This window comes from Platichthys flesus, chromosome 12 (genome assembly GCF_949316205.1).
Source record: "Platichthys flesus chromosome 12, fPlaFle2.1, whole genome shotgun sequence".
NCBI classification, from domain to species: domain Eukaryota; kingdom Metazoa; phylum Chordata; class Actinopteri; order Pleuronectiformes; family Pleuronectidae; genus Platichthys; species Platichthys flesus.
In genome coordinates, this window is record NC_084956.1 from 6,459,552 (window position 1) to 6,483,348 (window position 23,797).

The window sequence follows — 23,797 nt, forward strand, 5'->3', positions numbered from 1 at the left end:
AGGACGTGCACACGGGCAGTGGGCGAGGACAGAGAGCGGCAGTAACAACAGAGAGGTCGATGCGAAGGGCAAAGATCAGAATGTCGGATAAGGAAAAGCGAGCGGGAGCACGGATTCAGGCGTGTGCTGGAAAATCATATCATCCAGAGGTGCTTAAGTTTTGACCCCCCTCATCTTTTATTATCAGATAACGTATGAACCCATTGTTTCCCGAGAGACTCGCCTTCTGCCTGAGCATTGACCAGCGTCCTGCCCCGGAGACCAGGAGGCTGCTCGTCCTCTCTTGCTTATCGATCGGGCCCTTAAGAGGATGAATCGCCTCTGACCCTCCACACCTGTACCGGTCCTTTCAGGAACCCCAAAGATCAGCCGCACTATTATTGTGAAGGATGTACATGAAATATGCATTGATGTGTGGGTAAAATGTTAATAACCACACAGGCGGGTTTCCTATGAGATGAGACTCACGAGCAGAGTTTGCATGTTTTTCTCTGGATGCTCCAGCTTCGTCCCACTTTCCAAAGACACACAGATTGAAGGTGGGTCCATTGGCGATTCTAAATTGTCCTTAGGTGTGAATGTAAGAGTGAATGAGTGTTTGTCTCTGTATGTCTGCCTTGTGATGAAGTGGCAAACGGTCCAGGACTCACCACAGCCTCTCTCCCATAGCCAGCTGGGATTTGCTCCAGTTCTCCACGCGACCCTCAAAGGGACGAGCGGGATACATGATGAATGGGTGGACAGTCAAGTGCAGAAGAATTTGTTTTTGTTTTTTAGGATCCAATCCTCAGCACATGGATTTAAAATTAAAATTCAAAAAATTAAGTCAGAGGTTTAGTTTGAATATGTTTACATCAACATAGAAAGAACTGCTTGGTTGATCTTTTAAGACGTTAAGTAAGTTAAAAAATAATGGTGCCTTTGGCTGCTCTCTGCTATCTTATTGTAAATTGATTCTGGTGAGGCTCAGGGCCTTCAAAATAAAGGAATGCAACACAGTTGTGGTTTTATAAAAACTGTTTAATGCCGGAAAATTTTGATTTGGTTTAATCAAGTGGTGAAATGATTGAATGCCGGGACTGAATCATATGTGAACTGACTTTAAGATCATCACTGTTAATGTGCAGTGAGTTTATGTCCAACAAACCGCAACAGGGAAAATAAAATTCATTAAATCAACTTGGCCAGTATTTATTTTTCAATCCTAGTCTCATTTTCATTGCTGTTTTTATTAGGTTCACGGAAAAGCTTCTTGAACAGTTGAAACTTGGTGGACGTGCAGGGTGTGGATAAAAAAAAACAACGTTAGCTTCTGGGCTGGATCCAGGCTTTGTCTTTTTCTCATATTTCCCTCGTGAATAATTCATTGATTATGATGAAAAAAAATCTGGCTGCTTTAGAGAACTCGTATTTATGAGTGTGAGCGGCTTGATGCTGCGTGGTTGAATTTCAAGTGGACGGTCGTGCCATTCCAGTTTGTTTCTTAAAACTTTAGTTAGAACTTGAAATTGTTGGCCGAGTTTTTATTTATTTCTTTATATGTGGCAATTTCTGCTTTATTTGATAGAGACAGGAAAAACATGGGAGCCAGAGGGGATGACATTCAACATCGGGGGCCTTGGGCCGGGTTGGACCGCAGACCGCTGCATTGAACGCAGCCTTGTTAGAGTTATCCTCACTTTACCTCACTTTGTCTCATAACTGATCGCTCTGCTTCCCCCCAGTGCGTCATCCGATGCTTTAATTGCTAAGAAGCGAACGCAATCCCCCACAGAGATTTTGTGTCTAATCCAAATTTCTTCTCAGAAAACTGCTTTTCAGAAACTGAAGTGGTTCGTGTCACGATTCCCCGCTGCACCGAAAATCCCAATCTAATAAAAAGTGGCCACCAAACTTTTAACTTATAATAAACGGAAATAACTTATTAAACTCCTCGTGTTATCTTCATTTTCAGGAGGTGAGCGATCCCGACATCATGGAGCTGGTCCACGGCTCGCTGGGGAGGATGACCATCATTCGTCAGATCTTCCCGTTGTGGAGGGACACCAACGTTCGCTGTATGAGGAACAACCATCGCATCTCCTCCCTTCTCTGTGACCCACAGGAAGGTTATGTGCAGTCCCTGGAGGTAAAACTTTCTACCAAGTTATATTGAAAACTATCAATGGACATATTTTATGCTTTTTTCAGATATCCCTTTCCTTCAGGTTTGTTGTACATGTAAAAGTTCTGCAAACTTAAAAAGTGGCAATGAGAGCTCCTCCCCCTCATACAATATGCTGTAAGTGGTTGACCAATCACAACAGAGTGGGTCAGCTGGCCAATTAGAGCCCAATGCACTTTATTGGGGGGGGGGGGGGACTTACAGAGACAGAGGCTGAAAAGAGGAGATGCAGCAATGGACAGTGATGAGAGCGATGTGTTTTCTGAACATTAAGACATAACAAGCCGGCACACTTGGACTTATGAGACAACACAAGAGAAAACATTTGGCAGATATGAAAATACGTTTCTAACTTCTGAAATATTTAACATTGCATCTAAAAATATATCATTACTCTTCATTCAAGCTCCCAAAAAAAATCGAAATACGAAATACAATCAAAACCTCGAGAAAGAAAAATCTCAAATCTCTCCACATTCTCCACTTGACATGCAAATGCTTTGTATATTTTGCACAGATTCAGCAAAAAATAGGCCATTTACAATGGCGCTGCTGAGCTTTGAGGAGGTGGAATGTGCACCGTGAAGCAGAATGATGGATGAGGCTGCACTGAGCATTAGACTAGGTGCAGAGGAGGGAGGGGGGGGGGGGGGGTCTTCTTCCTTCTTTTCCATCCCATTTGCTGCAACTTTGAGCTTTTGGAACAACCGGAATGTTTTTCTTCAGCGGCCAACGGGAGGGATACTTGTTATCAAGTGCAGTGACTGCACTACAAAACAATCCTAGATAGTGTGTGCGTCTTATTTTCATGTACAGAGCAAGAGCTGAGAGGTGTTGAGACCATGATTCCTACTTGATCACACTCTCTACAGCCCATGATATAATATGTATGCAGGCACATGCAGGTCTGCAGACAAGCATCTGCCAAGTGCCACATGAATATGAATATTAAGCGATTATGTATGCAACTGAATATAGATTAAACTCCCTAGATAAGGTAATTATGACGAACATGAGTGTCCATGAATATAAATGACTGCAGCTCAGTGTAGCTGGGGAATAAGGAGCGGAGTGAAATATTGTTTCAAAGTAAAGAGAGGTTTGTTTTTATGAAAGTGCAAAACTGTGAATATTGTAATAAAAGCAACGTATTGTTTGTTAATTAAGTACAGAGCTGCCACAAGCTATATAAAGATTTCCCATGGGGGGAAGCCATTGTATGCTCTCAAACTGATTAGCATTGATTTGAATGAAGGGTTTATCAGGAGGAGCCCAACCTGAGGGTGAAGTCACTACGACAGTGAGACATAAGAAATGTCTTTCAGCCCCATCACAGCTTTGTTATCTCTCTAACACAATGTCTTTCCCTTCTTTGGGGCTTCGCAGTAACCTCGCTCACCCTCACAATCCATCCAGAGTGCAGTGGCTCTGTAGCTCCACTGAAATGCTCTCAATCCTTTCAGGCCCTGGTCCGGACAGATGGCGAAACCATGTGGTGTGTTCACCCACGGTTCTCAATAATTCACACAAAAGAGGGTTAAATATCGGGTAATGGCAGTTAGAGCCTTCATCAGAATGCTTCATTCATTGGATTGGTACACAGAGGACTCAGTCTGTGCTTTTCTGCACAAATCACAAGCCTGCTGTGGTGTAACCTCAAAAACACTGCAACATAGTGTCTCAGCGAGTGACCCCGAGGCAAGTCGACTTGACTTGTATGATGTCTAACCACCGAGAAGTTTGGATGGAAGCCCAGATGTGTCATGAAGCGAGGGGCCTGGAGTGGCAGCTCGCATTGCCTCCATGGATCTTCTTCAGTGGGAGGATTTTACTTAACTTGACCCAGAGGATCCATCAGATCTACTGTCACTCCGAGACGGGAGGCAGGAGACATGACTTCTGACAGCGTGCACGGCGGTCGGAGGGAGACAGCCTAGCTGATGGCAACTCTGAAACTCATTAGGATGATGATTGAACCAGAACCTATCTTGATTTTAAGTCATGCTAATAATTTCATATGTAATCAGCTCACTCCCCTGATTATTCAGTACGACAAATTAGAGACATGGAGAGTCAGAGGCTGCTGTTTTCATCTTGCCAACAAAAGGCAGCCATTTATTCCCTACTGCTTTGGTGCCGCTACCTCATTCATATATCTTCCCCACTGAGCTGTGTGATCATAGTGGTATGTGTTGTACCGACAGCAACAAAAGAATGCATTTATTAAAATGTTTCCTCCCATTTCTCCCCAACAGGTGTCCAACCTCTACCTGTACGACAGTGTTTTGATGCTGGCCAATGCCTTCTACAGGAAACTGGAGGACAGGAAGTGGCACAGTATGGCCAGTCTCAACTGCATGAGGAAGTCCACCAAGCCATGGAACGGCGGGTGGTCCATGCTGGACACCATCCAGAAGGTTTTTTACTTTGAAATTATAAGAGGGCAGCTTCTGCAGTATTCTATCATTTTGAATTCTCTAGACAAATGCACATAGGAAAAGCATAAAGTATAAAATATTAACGTTTATGACGTGAAAACACTTTGAAGTCCTTTGAAGTCTTATCCCTGCAGAAGATGCATCAGATTCAAATTCAATTATTTTGAAAATACCCTGAAGGAAGCTGATTATTAAACGTGATCTCCAGGTTGGGCCTCGGGATGGATTTGTGTCAGATGTTTGGGCTTTGATCTCTTTGTGCTTGTGTAACCCTCTTCGTTCTCCCAATGAAAAAAGGGTGTGAATACTGGGAAGTGGTTTGATTCCATCCATTTCAATCTGATAATGGAATTTCTCTTGCTTTAGAGCGTCACGCTGGTTTAATCTCAACGGTGTCATATACAGTATGTTGACCAAACCGTGCAGGAGGAAACATCAAAGCAGTGGCTCTCCTTAGTTCTTTGTTTGTGTTGGTGCCATTTAAACCAAATCGGGACTAATTTCCTAATACACAATTGATACAAACAGTTTTGTTTTATTGTTAAATAAATGTTCATACAAAATATATTGTTTAAGATGAGTTTATTACAATAACTTATGAACGCCAAAGAAAGACACCAAGTAAATGTCCTCCGCTTCTTGTTTCTGCAGGGACGCATCAGTGGACTGACGGGAATGATGGACTTCCGCGCCGAAGGCTCCAACTCTCATGTCCAGTTTGAGATTCTTGGAACCAGTTACAGCGAGACGTTTGGGAAAGATGTGAAACGGGTATGTCCAGAATATTTTATACCCATTTATTTCTGGCTTGTTTCTTTAGGAACAAACATTTCCCAATGTGGTAAAGTAAAGTAAACATAATACAGCGATAATGATTATGTGTCCATATTTTGTTATTTTTCCCCATGCAGATTATTAATGGCTTATCTTCTTTCTCCGTTCAGTTCTTCAGAAATATCCACATAATTGCAATTATTTGTGAAAAGTATTCCGCGGCGGGGCGCTCCAAATTTCTCATTTCACAAAGCGACTGTGGTGTGTCCCAGTTATAGATTGTATGCATGAGACCACACTCGATTAAAGCATCTGTACAGAAAGTCCATTTTGCATAGACTTACGCAACTGTCCATTCGGTGGGAGTCGAGGGAACAGCCGGTTCTGTGAAGTCGCTGATGGAAACAGCTTTTTCTTGCATATTGTCTGGACGTGGCCGCGCACTGTGTAAGGAGTGATACGGAAGGGAAACCACTCATTATCTCAAGGCCCCCCTGCAAACCTCTTTGGTTTAAATATTCAATTTCAGTCATGAGGACTGATGTCCTGCAGGTTTTTGTTCCTCCCCGATACTTGATATCCCAGCCCTGTTGTCAGGTAGATACAGTACATACCTGCTCTGGCTCATTTACCGACAGGGAAGAGCAAAGACCAGCCTGTCTGCTGGGATCAGAATTGAGCACCACCTTTAACTCAGACGTCCTGCAGGTCTATTGGATTGCGTGATGGGAACAAAAACTGCACAGGAGGCTTCAAGCTGCCAATTGTTTTTTGCTTTGTTTGTTCTATTTCTGCATGGATCCATGGTCCTGCTTTTTTCTGTGTGCAGCGAATGTGATTAACTTGGAGGTGGAACAGAGAATCTGCTGTGTCCCTGAGATCTGTGGTCACAGGGTTTGCACATGTGTCAGTGAGGTGTCAGGTATGAGGGTGCCCTCTACTGGAGCTCAGGAATTAACCACGTCTCTATGCTTTAATCCACCCTTTCACCACATCACCCATCTTGGCTCGCAAGGTGTCATGCGGTTCAGATGCTTCCTGCTGTTCACAGAAATATGATGAGTTTGTATACCATGGGTTGCGTTTGTATTTGCTGTTGTGTGACGTTAACAGTTGTTTCCACGTTTTCCTCATGAAGAGCAGTGTGTGTTCGCCGGGCGTCATCTCCTCGGTGGGAAACCTGTCCGCTCTTTAAACGCTGCAGAGCTGAAGTGTGAGATTGAGAGCCTTATTTGTGCTCTCCTCTCCGAGCTGTAATTTGTTTGTCGCTGTAGATGTCCTGATTCAGTCAGGGACTTCTTGCAGAATGAAGAGAAATGGAGTTTCTTGGCAATCTATGTAGAGCAGGACTGACCAGAAGCGGTAATGAAGATTTAATCACCACTCAGCCTAACTGAAATCATGAAGCCAATTCATCATAATGTGGCCATTAGCATTAGCGAGGAAGAGACACACTCACCACGCACAGTGCTATTTGTTTACACAAACACACAAACACACACACACATAGAAGACTTCACAAACACTGAACATTTACAGACGGGTGACGAGAAAAGTGTTGGGCCCACACATTTAACCAGAACAGTGTCTCTTGTCTCTTCTTTGGCATCGAGTAACACAAACTCTACTGCAAAAAAAACACAAAGACTACGTTTAAAGATCGACGGAATTTTTACTACCTAAAAACTGAAGCCAGAGTGTATGATTGCCCCCTGGTGGCTGGCTACAGTATAGGTAAAAACCTTGCCTCCTCCCTGTTAGTGGGAATCCTTGGTTTCGGAATGAAATGATTTATAATGTTTGTTTCAGTTCTTCGAGGTCCAAAGACTTCTTTCTCTTTTCCAACTAAGCAAGATGGCCGCCCTCATAACCAGGGTAATTTTTGGCTTCATTTCTGGACAGTGGTTAGAAAAGGAGATATTGAGGTTCATCATTATAAACAGTCAATAGAGTGAACACCGTAAATCCAAACACTATTCTCTCAGTTGGTGTTGTGAGGATTGTGGTCAGGATCCCTGTATTTGCAGGATGGCACAACATTATCATAACAATCAAACCATTCATGGACCTCGCTCCCCGTTCACTCTGCTCATACATGTCCACCAGCGGAGTCGCACATTTATTCACAGCACAGCGGAGCTCCGGAGTGCGTTCATACGCCAACATGTGTCGTGCACACTGTTCTGGCAGCAGCAGCCAGGGAGCACACTAACATGTGGGCATTTTGTATCTCCGAATCATCGCAGGGAAAAGGGGGACAGCCAGGCCGGATAATGGGATGCCAAATGCATTCAGTGCTGTTGTTCATTACCTGGCATGTCTCTCTGTGTTTCTGCTCACTATTTGGCAGGAGCGTTTACTGGGAGAAAACACACAGATTCCTGCATCGCTCCTCTGTTTCTCTGTAATAGAGTGAATTCAGCATGTTCCTCATCCTGTGTGCTGCTGTGTGCCTTGGAGAAATGACACACCATTACATGGCTTCCTCTGCGACGTACTGTAATGTCGTGTTGTTCTGAGTGGAGTCTAACTGTGATTGCATGTCCTGCTCCACCCCCTGACCCACATCCACCCCCTTGGAGCCATCCTCATTTTGTCTCTTTCTCCTCTCCCCCCCCCCCCCCCCCCCCTCTCATCCCATCACCCATCCTCTTCTCTCCGCTATCTTCTTCTCATCCCCAACCCTTTCCCCCTCATTTTTCAGCCTCGGCTTCCTCCCTCTCCATCATCGTTTATCTGCATTCAGTCCATTTTCTCCCCAGCCTGATGGCTCTTAGATGAGGCGTCTTTCTGGTTAGAAACTGTAATGAAGACTGAAATACTATTTCCTGGATGGCTACTGTGAGTTTTCTCCACCATCCGGCGATGCTGCAGAGTGATCGATGCTGCTGTTGTTGTTTTGGTTTCCCAGTTTGCTCTTATTGATGTGTCAGTTTGTCTCTAAGCAGATATTGCTAATGACTTCCAGCTACCAAACGCAAAGCCTCTTTATAGAGGAAAGTCAATTCATTTGAATGTAATTGTTCCTCCTAGCCCATCTGGAATGCGTCATGCAGTAGTTATCTCCATGCACATGTCAAAAGTAAGATGGGAGTGTTAGAATATTATTCAAATCATATTTCTACTATTTTACACCAATTTCTTTTTTTTTGGTGCATCAAAATACATTTTTCATTCAAGTACAACATATAACATATACGGCACCATTCATATGTCTTGTGTTATTTCTAAATAACCTTGTCTGTGCTACAAATAGTATATTGGATTGTTGTCCGAGACATGTGGCATTGCCTTTAGCCCAAGATAACAAGAAGGGGAAACCGCCTCAGATTTAAAAGTGAAAGGATTTATTTATTTCAGCTTTCATGCCCCACAATGTTTAAGTGCTTCTAACTGGAGCCAGTTCTCATCCCTCATTAGTCCAAGTCAATACCAAAACCAAATCTGGAGGCCACGTTTCACCCGGAGCCAGCTCAGATATCGTCTCCCGCTGCCTGAACTGAGCCAAGTGTCCCTTCATCACTCCTCTGATAGATGTATTCATCAGTGGCTTGGTCTCATGAGCTCCATGTGTAATACTGCATGTAGTTTTTACTCAAAACATGCAGTCGTTGATGGCTGATATATTTGTCCTATTACGTAACCCTATTTCTCACTTTCTCATCAAGGGGATATTGCACAAAATAGTCTCTGAAGGACGTTTCTCCCTTGCCAACAATAGATCTGCAGGGGGTCGGTGTTGATCCAGTGATTAATTGACCAGGTTTGGAGATATCAAGCTTTTAGAAACTCACTTTCTGGCACCTGCGTCATTTTGAAACCTTCCCTACTTGTGTAGACATGGGAAACAGCAATGTGAGAAAGAAACTAGCGATATTTTTGTATTTCAAAACCTGCACGCTTAAAAACAAAGGCATGTGATACGAGTGCAACTATAAGTATTTATAAGCAGAAATCCATCCACATGAGGGATTGTTTTTCATAGAAATGTATCCATAAATTAAAGATTGTCTACTTGCCTATAAACACATACAGGATTGTCAAGGGTTCAATATCTAGTGAAATAAATAAAAAATCAACATAGTAAAAATGGGATCTGACCTGGGCTCCTCTACAGGCCGAGGACTGTGGATGTGGAAAGGGTCTCTACTTGCTGCTCGCCGCTCTGTGCGTTCCAAATCACGTGCATGTTGCATGACAAATTAAACGCCTTAAATTGAATTCCAATTCTTTTTTTATTTCGCTGTCTTCTCATTAGATAATTACCCATCTCTTAAGTGTAAAGTGAGATAGTTATATTTTATTAACAAGCCACGGTGATCAGTGCCAGACACCTGTTGATACTGAAATCTCTCAGCCAACGATCAACACCATTAAAAATAAACCCACAGCTCCTCTAATATGTCTATTATAACAGCAGAGAGCACAAAAGCACATGTCAAGTATCACAGGGAGGTTATAACTCTGCAACATGGTAACACTGCAATATACAGAGCTTTAAATGCCGCCATTTCTATTTCCATAATTCTGCTTTAACGTCTCGAACTGGCAGGGTTCACTCACAGTTGTTCCACCCTGACCCTGAATCCTCCCGAGACTTTTGCATAACCGGATGAAATGTGCTTGATGTTTCTCTGAATCCCTCAAGTGCTTATTAAAACAATGGAGAAGAATTGTTACCGAGCTTACCGCCACAGAGTTCATTTGAATTCACAGCGTCACCTGCAGACCTTTGTTTTTCTCACTTCACAAGATGAAGAAAAATAATATAAAATATTATTAGTTCATAAGCGACGAATTGAAAACAGAGCTCATTATTTTTTCAATGAGAACTGGCATGTTTGAGCCCCGCTCACTCTTACAGGTTAATTTCCACACTGTGCCACGATATCACAAGGCTGATCTGAATGCAGCGAACCTTAGTCTTTCTTCATCTCTTTTTCTAAGCCACACAACAGTTTACTCTGAAACAGAGCCGAGGATAACTCCATACACTGCCCTGATCCAGCCACTGACACAGATATTTTTCAAGGCAACACGGGGAAATGTGTGATCACCCAAAGCTTTTATTTTCCCTCTACAATTTTTTGATATCATTTTCTGAGGGATTTCAGCTCAATCGAGGAAAACTTAATCGTGTTTCCTTCTCTCATGCTCCTCATCCTTTACGCTTACTTTCTTTCCCCTTTAACTCACTTCTTCATGATTAACATTTTTTTCAACTCTGCGTAGCACAGAGATACAAAGTCAGTCCTGCCTCGTGTAGCTTCGTACACGTTAGAGCATCATATTTAAACCAGGACAGATATTTCTTTCTTGACTAATTGAAACGGCTGGCTGGATTTTCACCATGCTCCCGGTGATTAGCTATTAAACCACTGGCCCTGATGGAAACATACGTACTGTATGCAGTTACGCAGAAATTATCATATTGCGTAGGTGTACACCTATACATGCATATTCATGTGTACAGAACACTCAGTCCGTAGAACAGTGGAGTTCTGGGTTCTCCCTGTAGCTAAAGTGGAAGAGGGGATTGTGCACAGAGTGTACACAGAGTCCTCATCCCATCAGCTGCCTGGGTTCAGATCCACCCTAGAGCTTCTTCTGCTGGCTGTCACCCCCCCTCTCTCTCTCTCTTCTCCAGCTACCTTCCCTGTCTCTCTCTACTGTCACTGTCAAATAAAGCAGAACCCCAAAAAATTTATAACAGTGGAAACTATGACACATGCAGAGAAAACTGATTCAAGACATGAGCAGTAAATAAGGCAGGAAGTGACAATGCGACAAACAATATATTCAGCGCACTCACGCACACACACACACACACAAGCGTCTCGACTATTGAGTCTGTGTGGCAGACAAAGCCCTGTGGGTCAAGAGGCTTGGTAGCATGATGGTCTTGTCAATATGTAAGCACCTCATGGACTGAAGTAGGAAAAAGGGAAACGCAGAATAGCTGCAACCACCTCCATCTACGATTATGCATCTGTAATGATGCAGTTTAGGTTCCATGAAAAGGAAGTGGGTCATTTCCAGGAGATACAGTAATTGAAGTCATTGTGGGCTCCATGATTCCAGGGCTATTTCACTGCTGTCCCTTTGTCATTTTCAAACAGTAATTGGCATTTACCAAGCCCCATTATAGATGATCATTTTTGAGGCATTATGCATCCTAACCATGAGCTAAATTGCGGCGCTGTTATTTTGGGGACTTTCTACTGCAGAATCCCATCAGGACAAAGAGGAGATATAGAAGGAAACGTACAGGACAGTAGCTCTTGAATTCTGACAGCTGCGAGGTTTATAAAGGAAGGCTGTCTCCACCTTATCATCATCGACGTGATGACACTTAGAAAGAAAAATCTTTGATGAGATTTGGCGTTAAGATGCAAAATCGGTTTTCTTTCATTTCACGTTAAGTGTGTTTATTTTCACATAGTGCATCCTTTCAATGTAGATGCATGTATCGCTGTCGTGTCCTTGAAAATCTCATATCTGTGTGATTTGTTCACCGTTAAAGTGAAGAAGTACTTCACTCGTAAATCCAAGCTGGTATTCAGAGAGCAGAGTGCTTCCAGTGGAGTGTCGCTCGTTCACATGCAGGAGCCGTGGCGGTTTTGTTTGTGACCTTCCCGGTGGCGTGTTGATGTGCAAAGCTCTGTGAAGTAGAAGTGTTCCTCTTTAGTGTTCTTCAGTTTTACAGAGCAGAGATTGCTCGGCTTTTTTTTTTTCACAGAGGACAAAACTGCTCATGGAGAAAATAGCTGTGAAGCCGGCAACGCACGCTGACATTTTACCCCCCCCCCCACAGACACACACCAACACAGACACACAGACACACACAGACCGGACACAGCTGCATTCATCTGGATACACAGATGAAGTCGACAAGCTATTAAAATTAGATTGTGCAGTGCTCAGGATTGAACTCATTACCCGCATATGACCATTTCATATTACAAGCAAACTGCACGGCGGACAGAGTTCAGCTCTTCAATACACAAAAAGCGAGTGAACACAAGCTGCATAACTCTTTATTATATTTGCAATCAGCAGCTAGGACTGATCTCCATATCGCTGACATGCACACAGAGCTTAGATAAAGGCCCCTAGGAGGTAGATTTCATGAGTAACATCCTGCGTATAGAGAAAATGTTTATGCACGCCCACACAAGCTGGCAGGTTATAAACACGATTCACTATCAGTCTGCGGTGGAGAGCTCTTCAGACTCTTCAGAAACGCAGGCTCACCGGTTGGTTTGTGAGGAACAAAAGATCTCGAGCTGATAAAAATGAAATATTCCTCTGAAGTCGTTGCCGAGCAGCTTTAATTTTCCACGCGAGCTTCTTTTTTATTCACAGTCGAAAGCCTTTGTTGCTACGGTAATTGTTTTTTCTCCTGATTGTATAGTATGTTTGTAATTTCAAGTTTTCACTCTGCACATATTGCTCTGTTGTTCATTTCGTGTTTCTCATCAGGTCTAAAAAATGAAATGGGGACAAAACCTTCAGCTTCAGAACTCTGCTGTCTGTGTCCAATCACGTTAAAGAGCCGAGGAACCTGAATATTTCATGAAGTTTGGGTTCAAAGTTAAGGGCAGGACTTGAGATGAAATCTTGAAGCCTAAAAATATCCCACCTCCCGTTCACCGTTTTGATCTCTACCTAGTTCTGCTTCAAATTGAACGGTACGTCCAGAACCATCTTCTCGGGGGCCAACAGGCTTTCAGCATTTTGTATAAACCCCCCCATCACTGATGAAAGTGAGTCATAGAAGCTGCCGGTTCAGATCCAGCAGAATGTAAATGAGACACGCCTGCAGCAGTTGTGTGGCAGCAGTAACACCTTGATAAAAAGCATTTATTTTTGTTATATTTAGTGAGCTGTCAGGTAGCAGGTTACAAAATCATTGCAATGCATCGTGTTATCAAAAGACCTCAAACATCCAAAGTTAAAAGCTAGAACAAAGAAAATATGCTTCAAAGAATGGAGACATTCAAACCTGAGATATTTAACAAAAGTAAAACGACGGTGACGTTTTGAAAGCCATGCGATTTTAATGGCGTCTCTCTTGTTGGGGAGAACGTGTGTCTCTGAGGGAAAAGGTATCCGGGTCACGCCGGAGAGGCCTGTCGTCTGGCCTCGGGCCACCGCTCTTGTCCTGTCAGCTCAAATCTCAAAGACCACTCAAAATGATGTGTCAGATCCTTGAGAATCCTTGTCCTGGCCAGCAGCTCTGATTAAGTATTTAACAAACATCAGCTCCGCAGCCTGAGACACGGCTCAGAACGCTGACGGTGTGGAAGGAGGCTGGTTGGAAAGATGAGGAATGTTTTAAATGTCAATGAATGAACTTCAATGTCCAACATGACCGCAATTCTACATGTGAGCCAAGGTTTTATTCTTTTATTCTTCTTTAATGTTAAACACAACTTCCTGTCGTCATCACATAATCATCATTATAGGGGTGATTCTGGATCAGGAGAAGAAGGTCCGCAGTTTGATCGCATTCTCCCGTATTCAGCGAGTTGAAGTGTCCTTGAGCAAGAGGCTGAACCGCAAATAACTGGTTTTAGGAGGCAATTTAAGATGCTGCACATAGATTCAGTGTGTGGATGTTTGTGTGAACGGGTGAATGTGCCGGTAAGTACGTTGAGTTGTCATCAAGACTAGAAAAGAGACCGAATAAAAATAAACATAACCACCTCCATCCTCCATCCTCCTCTACTCCGTCTGTTTGATTGAATGTTAAATGTAAATTGTTGACAAAGTTTCTCGGTGCATCTCAAAAATCAGTGGAAGGTTCAAGTGCCTCAGATGGGTGTTGCCTTGGAAACCCGCGTTGACCAGTTTATCAGAAAATCGCAAACTATGGGATGATAACCTCACTTGTAGCTCGCTCGCTCTACATTTACCTGCTGCACAGCTTCTACTCTTTCATTATTGCGGTGATAGACATTTTAATGAGGCAACATCATTTCTCTCAAAGACCTGCACAGAACCCCCCCCCCGCCCGCCCGCCCAAAGGCTCTTTAATCTCATCTGTCCTCTTTCTCTTTCTGCCCATTAGCTGGCGTCTTGGGACTCCACTCGTGGCCTGAACGGCAGCCTGAAGGAGAATCGGATAGAGAGCGGGATGCAGGGAGTGACACTCAAGATCGTAACGTTACTGGTAAGTCGTGGGAGTAAACTGAATCCATTAGAACCTGACCCGCGTAGGACAATATCCCAGTAAGAGAACCGACACCTAAGTGTGCAGGCAAACACATCAACGAGCATTAGTTTCTCAATAAATACGTCAAATAGTCGTGTAAATTATTTTTTTCACAAAGAAAAGCGCTACTACAGACCCATAACTTGTATCAGTGTGAAGCTGCTGTGTGAAGACACTCAACGATTTCTGCAGATAATTCACAAAGAAACAATGAATTTGGATTAAAAATAAACAACTGTTAGAGCTTATTAAAAAGTGAAGAAGACAGAGGCCAAAAGGGAAGCTTGTAAAAAATATTCTTACAAAACATGGGAATGAATACAAAATAAATATATCCTGTCTGCACTGCCTGTTGTAAACCTGCCTGTTTGGAATGGGTTGTTTGTTTGCCTTGTGCTGTTTTCTTTTTCTCAAACTGTAAAAAATGACCTGCAGCAATAGAGCAAGTGAAGAGCGGCTGCATGACTCGGAGTACAGAGCACTGCTGCTGCACAAAGAGCTGCTCACCTGTCAATTCAAAGTTTGGTGAAGCTTGACTGGCGACCCAGAATCCTGAACTGGAGGATTAGAGTCTGTTCTGATGCAGAGATGAGGAATTCCCAGTATCACGTGTGCAAATCCCACCAAATTCCACACTGCGCCTTGCTGGGTGAAGCCGATAAGATGAGAATGATAGATATGCATTTCCCATACAGGCAAACAGAGATTTCTGGAATTAGTAGATAGAGCGATAGAACATGTACAAAAGCCCCAGTGAAGGTCCAATCCCGGGTTGTGCTGTGTTCAGTGTCTCCAGACTCGGAGTCTGAGCCAACAATAACAAATCTGAATGTTGGAGAACTGGACGTCTTACAATTTACTTTTCACAGTCGGATTTTAATCCCTGACATCTTCTCTCTCGGGAAAAAAAGGGAATATTAGGTCCTCATCTCCAGCTGGTTCTGTGCATCTGGAGCAGAGGGAGGCTGAGAGAAAGAAATCAATCCCACATTGCAGCATCTCTTCTTCGACCAACTTCACCAAGTCCCAATTCCCTCCCCCTCCCCGTCTCACTCTTCGCCTCCAATTCTCCTGTTTTCCCTCTTCTTCACGCATGATTTACCTGCATCATATTTATTCACATAAGTTCTGCTCGGCTCTCTCCTGGCAGTGTCACTTGATCAAGTCATTTGCCCCTTCCCACCTTAACACTTACCCCCCCTCTCCTCTTCACCTCTCCCCTAGCCCTCCCCCCTGACTCCTCTCCTCCTCATCTCCTCTCCTCCTCTCCTCCTCCCCTCCACCCGTTCAATCCTGGCCTGACACTTTCAAACTGTAAAGAAGAACCACAGTTGGGTTCAATAAATTCAAAATGGCAATTTTTCCTCTAACCGTAACAGTTTCCATGGCACCGTGTGTTCCGGGTCAACAGCTTCTGAGGAAACTATTTTTATTAAGACAGAGTTTAACTTGGATCACCTCTGAAGCTCTTCATATAGGTGTCACCCAGAAGTTCTTAAGATGACTGAACGTGTGCTCACCCCAGTCAGACCCGGAGGAAATTATGGCGCATCCTGATAAATGATGTTCCTGTGATTAAATACACACATAGAACTCTACACTTTCTTCCTAAGTGTGGTGACAGCTCTTGGCCTCAGAGACTAAATTCATGCACTTTCACATCTTTCAGCATTATCATCATAACCGTAATGTATTTCCCTGAAGCTAATCGGGGCCGGCGTGTAGGATCTAGTGACATCTAGAGTTCACTGAAGACTCCTCCATCACCCGTCCCTTTTCAGAGCATGTATGAGAACCTACGGTGGCCTTCAGGTGACAGAATAATGTCAAAGGGCCCTTTTTCGACCCAGTGTCTATTCAGGTCTATTTTATAAACATGGTGCTGAGATGTTCTGATTTAGAAACCAGCATCTGGCGAGAACACAGCTATTCCTGCTTTTAGGTGATCACAAACTAGTGAAAACAATTATTGTGAATATTCCATTTCTGCCCAAAGATCCACATAAATCCTACAAACTGGTCCTTTAACCAATTGTGCAATGTTCTCTCAAACAGGAGGAACCTTTTGTGATGGTGGCAGAGAACATTCTGGGCCAACCCAAGAGATACAAGGGTTTCTCCATCGACGTCCTGGACGCCCTTGCAAAGATCCTGGGTTTCAAGTACGATATCTACCAGGTCGGAGACGGGAAGTACGGCTCAGCGCTCCCCAATGGAACTTGGAATGGCATGATGGGAGAACTCATTGGCAAGGTTAGCGTGTTGTCTCTTCATCTCAGCCAGTGTCCAGACTTTGGTCTAAATCATTTTTCTGGGAGTCAAGCCACGTTGTCTTGTTTTGAAACGGGGGACCAATGATAGGGGTCAGCAAAGTGGAAATGATCAGAAACACACTGCACGGCCAACTGCTCTTATCTGCTAATCCATTTCCTCTGGTCGGTGATATCACCGATTGTTGAAGTGGGTCGAATTTCGGATTTCAGCTTTTTGGATGGTATCTAACAAAGTTTCAGAACATGACAAAGGGTGTTATGGATCATACTGATAATGGGATGTTCAGTCATTGTGTTAGAGGTAGAGGGTTTCATGATTTCAGTTACATAGTGGCTAAATAAATGATATTTCTCTGTACATATTTACATTTGAAATTCTACAGTATTTATCTCTTAAAGGCCTTTAAATGTATGTTTCAGTTGAGAATTTCAGATTTTCAAGCTTATGAGCCAGCCACAGCCATGGGCTCAGGCAGAATAGTGGATTTTCATGAATGCGTTATTTAATGAACCCTATTATATTTCACTTGGACTCAAAGAATAACCGTTAAAATGTTGGTGGCCAAAGGGTCAAGGTCACTGTGACCTACAGAAACACTTTTTGGCCCCTGGAACTTTTCAAAAGACCTTTAGAGAATTCCTCATATTTGCCAAAAATGTTCAACTTGGACTCAAATAAGAACTGATTCTCTAGGTCAAAGGTCAAAGGCTGAGGTTATACAACACAACATTTGTCAAAGCTTGAGAAATAAAGTGCTAACTATTCCTCATTTTCACACAAATATGTAATTCGCTGAAGTGATTACATTTCATATTCCAATAGGTCAAAGAACAACTTCATAATTTCTGCTCATTATTTAACTCCATAAATCAGGAACATGGGGGGGGGGGCTTTGTGAACGTATTTCTGGCAAAAATACCACAAGGCAGTAATTCTTAAGGTTTACCATATGGAGCTGTGTGATGGAACCATGTAGTTCTGGACACGTCAGTCTCAATGTGATCCCTGTCACTATTGGGGAAAAGATTTAATACTTAATGAAACACAATATGTTGAAGATTGAAGATTTGAATGTCCTAATCCTACAGAGTGTATATAATGCACACTTGATTCCTGGATAAGCAGGAGATTGTTCTACATTAAAAAAACCTCCACAAAATCCTAATGATGTTTTCTCACTGTGGAGTTAATGAACCTGCAAGAAAAGGAAGGTGCACTGACAAATAGATTGTCCGAGGAAGGAGCACAGGGAAAGTTATATTACTGTATGGTGGTAGGTTTACTGAAATTGAAGCAGATTTAAAATGTGCACATTATGTTTCTTTTCAATTTAGCCACTACCTTCAAAGATGTGTCCGGAAAAAACTGGGCTAATCGTGTTTCTAAAGAAAATCGATATAATAAAGTTCAGTTTCTTTTAGAATGAAGTTTATTGGTTCATTTGAAAATAACTAAATCGTGCCTCTCCGTCCACAGCGAGCGGACTTGGCAATATCGGCCATCACCATCACCCCCGAGCGCGAGAGCGTGGTGGATTTCAGCAAGCGCTACCTGGACTACTCCGTCGGAATCCTGATGCGCAAGTCCGAGGAGAAGATCAACATTTTCTCTCTGCTGGCACCGTTCGATCTGGCAGTGTGGGCGTGCATCGCCGCAGCAATCCCTGTAGTGGGCATCATGATCTTCCTGCTCAGGCGCATCCAGGCGGTGCGCTGCCAGAACAGTGCAGGAGGACATCCGCCGCCTTCTGTCTCCACTTCACTTCAGAGTGCCATCTGGATCGTCTACGGTGCTTTTGTGCAACAAGGTGGGTGATGTGGTTTTATTCTGGCAGCGAACCACAACCGAGCACAGCAGTTATAAAGTATGTGTTTGTCATGACGCAGGACAGTCAAGGCACGGCAGCTTTTCAGCCCTGCTAAACACACAGCAAATGTATGTGTGCGTGAGTGTGTTAAAGTCAGTGGCATTATTTAAAAAATGAATGAAATCCTGCTGGCTCTTTGCGTTCAGTGGCACATGAAACACAAGACCTCCCTGTCTTAAATGCAAAATTGGATATAAACCAGAAATAATTGAAGGGATTTAGGACAAAATATTAGAAAAAAAGTCCAAATCAATAAGAAAAAAGCAAACGTGAATGTCACAGGACAATAAATGCTGATTCGGGGGTGAGTCAGTTTGAGGCACAACGCCCACCACAGCGTTTTTCTAAAGGTGCCCTTGTCCCATCTTTAGCCTGGTGGACATCCAGGTATTTCTGGTGTGGATAAATGACTCACTGCTGCAGCTGATGTTAAAGCCTGAAGTGCATCTATCAAAGTCTGGCACTTTGCCTCTGAGCCTTTTTTAACCTAACACCCACTGTATTTCAAGAGAAGCTGAATTCCACGTCCATTCCCTGCCTTTCCTGTTTGTCTCCGGCTCGTGTTCCACCGTTGCCACTTTTCGTTCAAGTCAATTGATTTTTTTCTTCTTTCTCCTCTTGAAGAAGTGGGTCGCTTTGATATGGATCCGACTGCTGATGCATAGCGAGCCATTGTCAGAGAGCATAAACTTGGCCGCAGTGTCCCCCTCCTCTCTCGCTGTGTGTGTCCACTGTGGACGCACGGACTTTCTTCAAACAGGGACTGCCCTTCTTTTGTTCTGTAAGGAGGTCAGGGGGAGATGCATGAAATCATCTGAAGCTATCGAGGAGAAACTGTAAAAAGAAAGAAAAAAGACACGTCCCCTCTTGTGATCAGAGAGTTTAATCAATTTACTAAAAAAGACGAAAGTGACAGCGCCACAAAGTGGATTGTTACAGTCGGGGAAAGATCCGGTAAAACTTTAGATGCACATTTCACATTTGATGACCTTAAGAAATCAGTCAAAGCCGTGTGTAATAAAAATGACTGATGCTTTGGTGCGATGCATCTGACAAGGCCTTCGGTTTGTGCCCGAGCTGTCCTCAGGGTGCGGCCGTGTTGATTGTGACACTCTCAGACAAATATGTTTTCATTACATTTCACAATCCTGAATCTTTCAGACGACATTTCTGCGGCTCCACTCTTTGAAATTAGAATGTGTCCTGACATTTTTCTCCTGCACCTCTCGAGCTGTTTTGAGAGAAAGAGTCAGAGTGACAGAGAAGAAGTGACGGTAGCCAAGTTCATGTGACAGACCAGTGTTCAACCCTCAAAGAAGGATGGAATATAGCGAGGGACTAACATTAAGAAAAGCAAAATGAATGATTATTAGATGCTTAATTAGGGTTGAGACGCATAATAGAAAAGTAAAAGCTTTAAAAAAACATATCAGGGCGGACAAAATAAATGATGCTGTACAGAGTGTCGTCTCTAAAGTGACAGATTACACCGATGAGCTGTTAGCACCATTAGATTTCCAACTCATCACTATTTTACTAAGCCACTTATTTAAGTAAAGCGCAAATGTACAGTCATCACTCTGAGACAAGAAACGTGTCTGTTCTTTCATATAATTTGAACATTTCATTAAAGCTCGTTTGAAATAATGGAAACAAATCTTTCAAAGGCATTCATTAAGATCATTAATATAAATAAATATGATTATTTTCTTTGTTCTCTGATGATATCAAACTAGTTGAAACAATAACATCAGGATACAAGACCCTGATAATAATAATAGAGCATTTTGTCAGTAGTTACACTAAACTGGAGATGAGAGCCTGGATCTTGTGTGGTGGAAAGCATGTGATGATGCTGTTCACTGTGAACATGATGATGGTTGGTGCAGTTTTAATCCAAAAGCTTCTCCCCCCTTCACGTCCACAGGCAGCGACTCCATCCTGGGATCAGTGGCTCTGCGGATCGTGATGGGCAGCTGGTGGCTTTTCACCCTCATCGTGTGCTCGTCTTACACAGCGAACCTGGCTGCCTACCTCACAGTGTCACGCATGGACAACGCCGTCAGGTAACACAACCTTCACTCGACATTATGCTTTAGAGTCAAATGAAACCATCACAATATGGGGAGGTAAATTGCAAGAAGAAGCTGAAATGTATTCCTGCATTAAACACACACAACAGTTCAGTCTGGTAAACTGACTTCTTCCCTCTAGACGTTTCATCAGTTTTCAAGCAGGGACACAAAATAAATTGTTCTTTCACAAATACGGTTGTGCTCTGGTTTTAAGCTTTAAAGCCTCTGCGCGTTGTCAGGTATGTCTGCAGTGAATGCACCGTATGTGTGCGTGTGCCTCGCGGTGCAGTGTGCCCATTATAGAGGGGGATTTCTCATGCTCTATTGAGTGTTTTGTGGAGGTTGCACACCTTATGTTTTTCAATATCTTCACCCCGGGAGCAGCTGCTGTGGATGGAGGTTGATTTGTGTGCATCTCTCATCTGCTGCTCTCGGTTCATAGGGTTTGCTCCGACTGCTCTTCTGTAATTTTTGACCTGCTGCTTAACAACTAGTCCGTCCTCAGTCCAAAGTCAGTTATTTGTCAGTGAATCCAATTTGGTGCTGTCTTTCCCTTAAGAATGGGCAGAGAGGCATTTGATTACATTGGGTCTGTCTCCTGCAAAACAAATAGTCACATGTGGACATGTGAAGACAGGCAGAGAATGCTAAGCAGCATCCAGCTCACCTGTGAAGACACCCTGCTTGTGTGAGTGTGTGTGTGTTTGTGTGCATGTCTGTGTGTGTTTTTGTGTGTGTGTGTGTGTGTATGTGTGTGTGTGTGTGTGTGTGTGTGTGTGTGTGTGTGTGTGTGTTTATGTTTGGATTGGCAATTACTGGAACTTTCTCAAAGTTCGTTTGCTACTGTTCGGGGAATGGAATCAAACTAATTGCAAATTATTGCGTTTAGAAGTTAGAGAGTAGGGGACTGTGACTGTGAATTTTAAATGGAAACAAGCAGAACATGGTGAACATGACTCTCTGTGCGCTGTTCCCAAAATTACACTTTTATTATTTCTTTGTATAACTCATCGTCTGTGTGGGATTCACTTCTTGGCTCAGCAAAATTTTGCAAGCATGTTTGTTTATATTCCTTCCATTATCCATCCATCTCTCACCTATAGTTTAAGCCTAGGTAGCCTATAGTAAAAACTTTGCAAATCCCAGAATATGTATATTTGTTTCTTTACATTTAAAGCTTTTCATTTGTCTCACACTGTTTTCCTGACGTGCACATCTGAGCCTGTCCAGTACCAGATCCTTACAGAAGTGCTTTCGATTGCTTATTTTATTATGTTACTGAGAAGAGGAATTACACCTCAGGTCCAACAGCCTCAGTGGAGCTTTTCTTCTCTACTTAATTAAAGAAATTGACCATTTACATTGTTTTTAATCTTGCTTGAAATGTCCACTTGTCCCCTTGATGATTCAGTGAACCTAAAGACAGTGGGTTCTTCAGTTCGCCATTACAGAAAGGGGCATTTCTTTACTATTACTAATTTGCCTCATAAATCACAGGGCGGGTGTTTCTGCATTAGTCCATAATTTTCCTAAATCAAAGTTTTCGCCTATAAATAAATTGTTAGATGTTGTGAACCTTGTTCTATGAAGACAAATGAAGCCATTTAGGACTTTTTGAGATTCATACACAGGAGAACACATTTTAAAAAACACAACTAAATCAGACAAAACCCTTTTTAAGTCTCAGGGTGGGCAGAAGAGAACACAGGCACAGAGGTAGAGTTGGTCTCTGTTCATATGGAGAAGTACATTTATATGAGGATGTAAAGTATTGCAAGCATGTTGGGATTAGATCTGATGACATCTGAGCTAAAATTCCTTAAGAATGGCTCCAAACCCAGATTTTTTCTGCCTGGGAGTGTTTGTGATTATGGGGCAGGGAAACCGGGATGTGTGAACTGGGGGAAGATGTTTTTGCTTCAGGCTGTTTTGTTTCCTCCCTGTTCAGTTCTAGATCCATTTAGTTTCCTTTAGTTTAGTCGTACATGTTATGTTTGTAGAGCCTTTGTATGCAGAGGATGCAAAGAATATAAGTTGGTGACCAAAGCTCTACAAATACTAAATAAAAAGGCTTGTACAAATTGGCCAATCTGAAATGTCTCCCCTGCTGTTTGTCATGAAAGTATTGGCAGATTGTCCTTGAGCATAAATCCAATGTTCAAACCTTGGAAATTTCTTCCAGAAATGACTTGAATTTTAAAAATACAACGTGAAGTGAGGGGATCTGCAGCCATGAATAAAACCAAGTTGTTTTTTATGAATCTTAGAGAAATCAAATTTCTGTCTCCTGCAAGTCCGTCCGTGTGGCGCACGAGCAAAAAGCAGCAAGTGTCAAAAGAGATGATGATCACTCCTGCTCTGTATGTGCAGGTTTCAAGTGGGAAGGAGAGCAATTATTTATTGTCTGAGGAACTTTAACCAGGATTTCTATATGATTATTTGTCTCTAACACTACATGGGCTTTTTTAAGCTTTTATAAAATGCCTCAAGAAACGGAGGTGAAATAGTTTCCTCCCACAGTGCGACATAAAACTCTTTGTAATTTCCTCCGGAGAGAGAGAGCAAAAGAGAAAAGGCAGATTAAGGCCAATGTATGCTTCTCCGTTTTGACGGACACGGACAGATAGGACCGCCTTCTCCAACGTGGAACGCCCTCTCCGGGCCTCTCCGCGGCTCCTCGGAGAGCTTTTCGTGCAGCTCTCATTTTTCTAACTACACGTCGAAATGGCGGAGAGCCCACGGATAGCCATTGGCTGTTATTGGTCCTCTAACGCCAGCATTTCGGAATGGAAACTTCCTGTTCCATTCCCTACATCACAATAAACCAAAATCACAACTACGACTCTATGATTAATGTGACAAGTGTGTTAAGCCAGCGGCGTTGTCCGGCTGACGGTGGCTGGTTAGAGCACTTACGGCATGTGTGTACGGTCACATACGGTTATAACGAACTTTCATAACGGGGCTAGCGGGCTAGCCACCATGCTA

At 43.0% G+C, this 23,797-nt stretch overlaps 1 protein-coding gene across 3 annotated transcripts in view; it reads left to right on the forward strand.

The window, feature by feature from the left end:
- grid1a (glutamate receptor, ionotropic, delta 1a) overlaps positions 1-23,797 on the forward strand; it is a 261,685-nt gene that overhangs the window by 226,384 nt on the left and 11,504 nt on the right. For all 3 annotated transcript variants that reach the window (XM_062400358.1, XM_062400359.1, XM_062400360.1), the window contains exons 6-12: positions 1,955-2,128; positions 4,420-4,581; positions 5,254-5,373; positions 14,450-14,551; positions 16,649-16,846; positions 18,344-18,674; positions 20,662-20,800. In XM_062400358.1, coding sequence (XP_062256342.1) covers positions 1,955-2,128; positions 4,420-4,581; positions 5,254-5,373; positions 14,450-14,551; positions 16,649-16,846; positions 18,344-18,674; positions 20,662-20,800 — 1,226 coding nt within the window. The remainder of the gene's footprint in view (positions 1-1,954; positions 2,129-4,419; positions 4,582-5,253; positions 5,374-14,449; positions 14,552-16,648; positions 16,847-18,343; positions 18,675-20,661; positions 20,801-23,797) is intronic.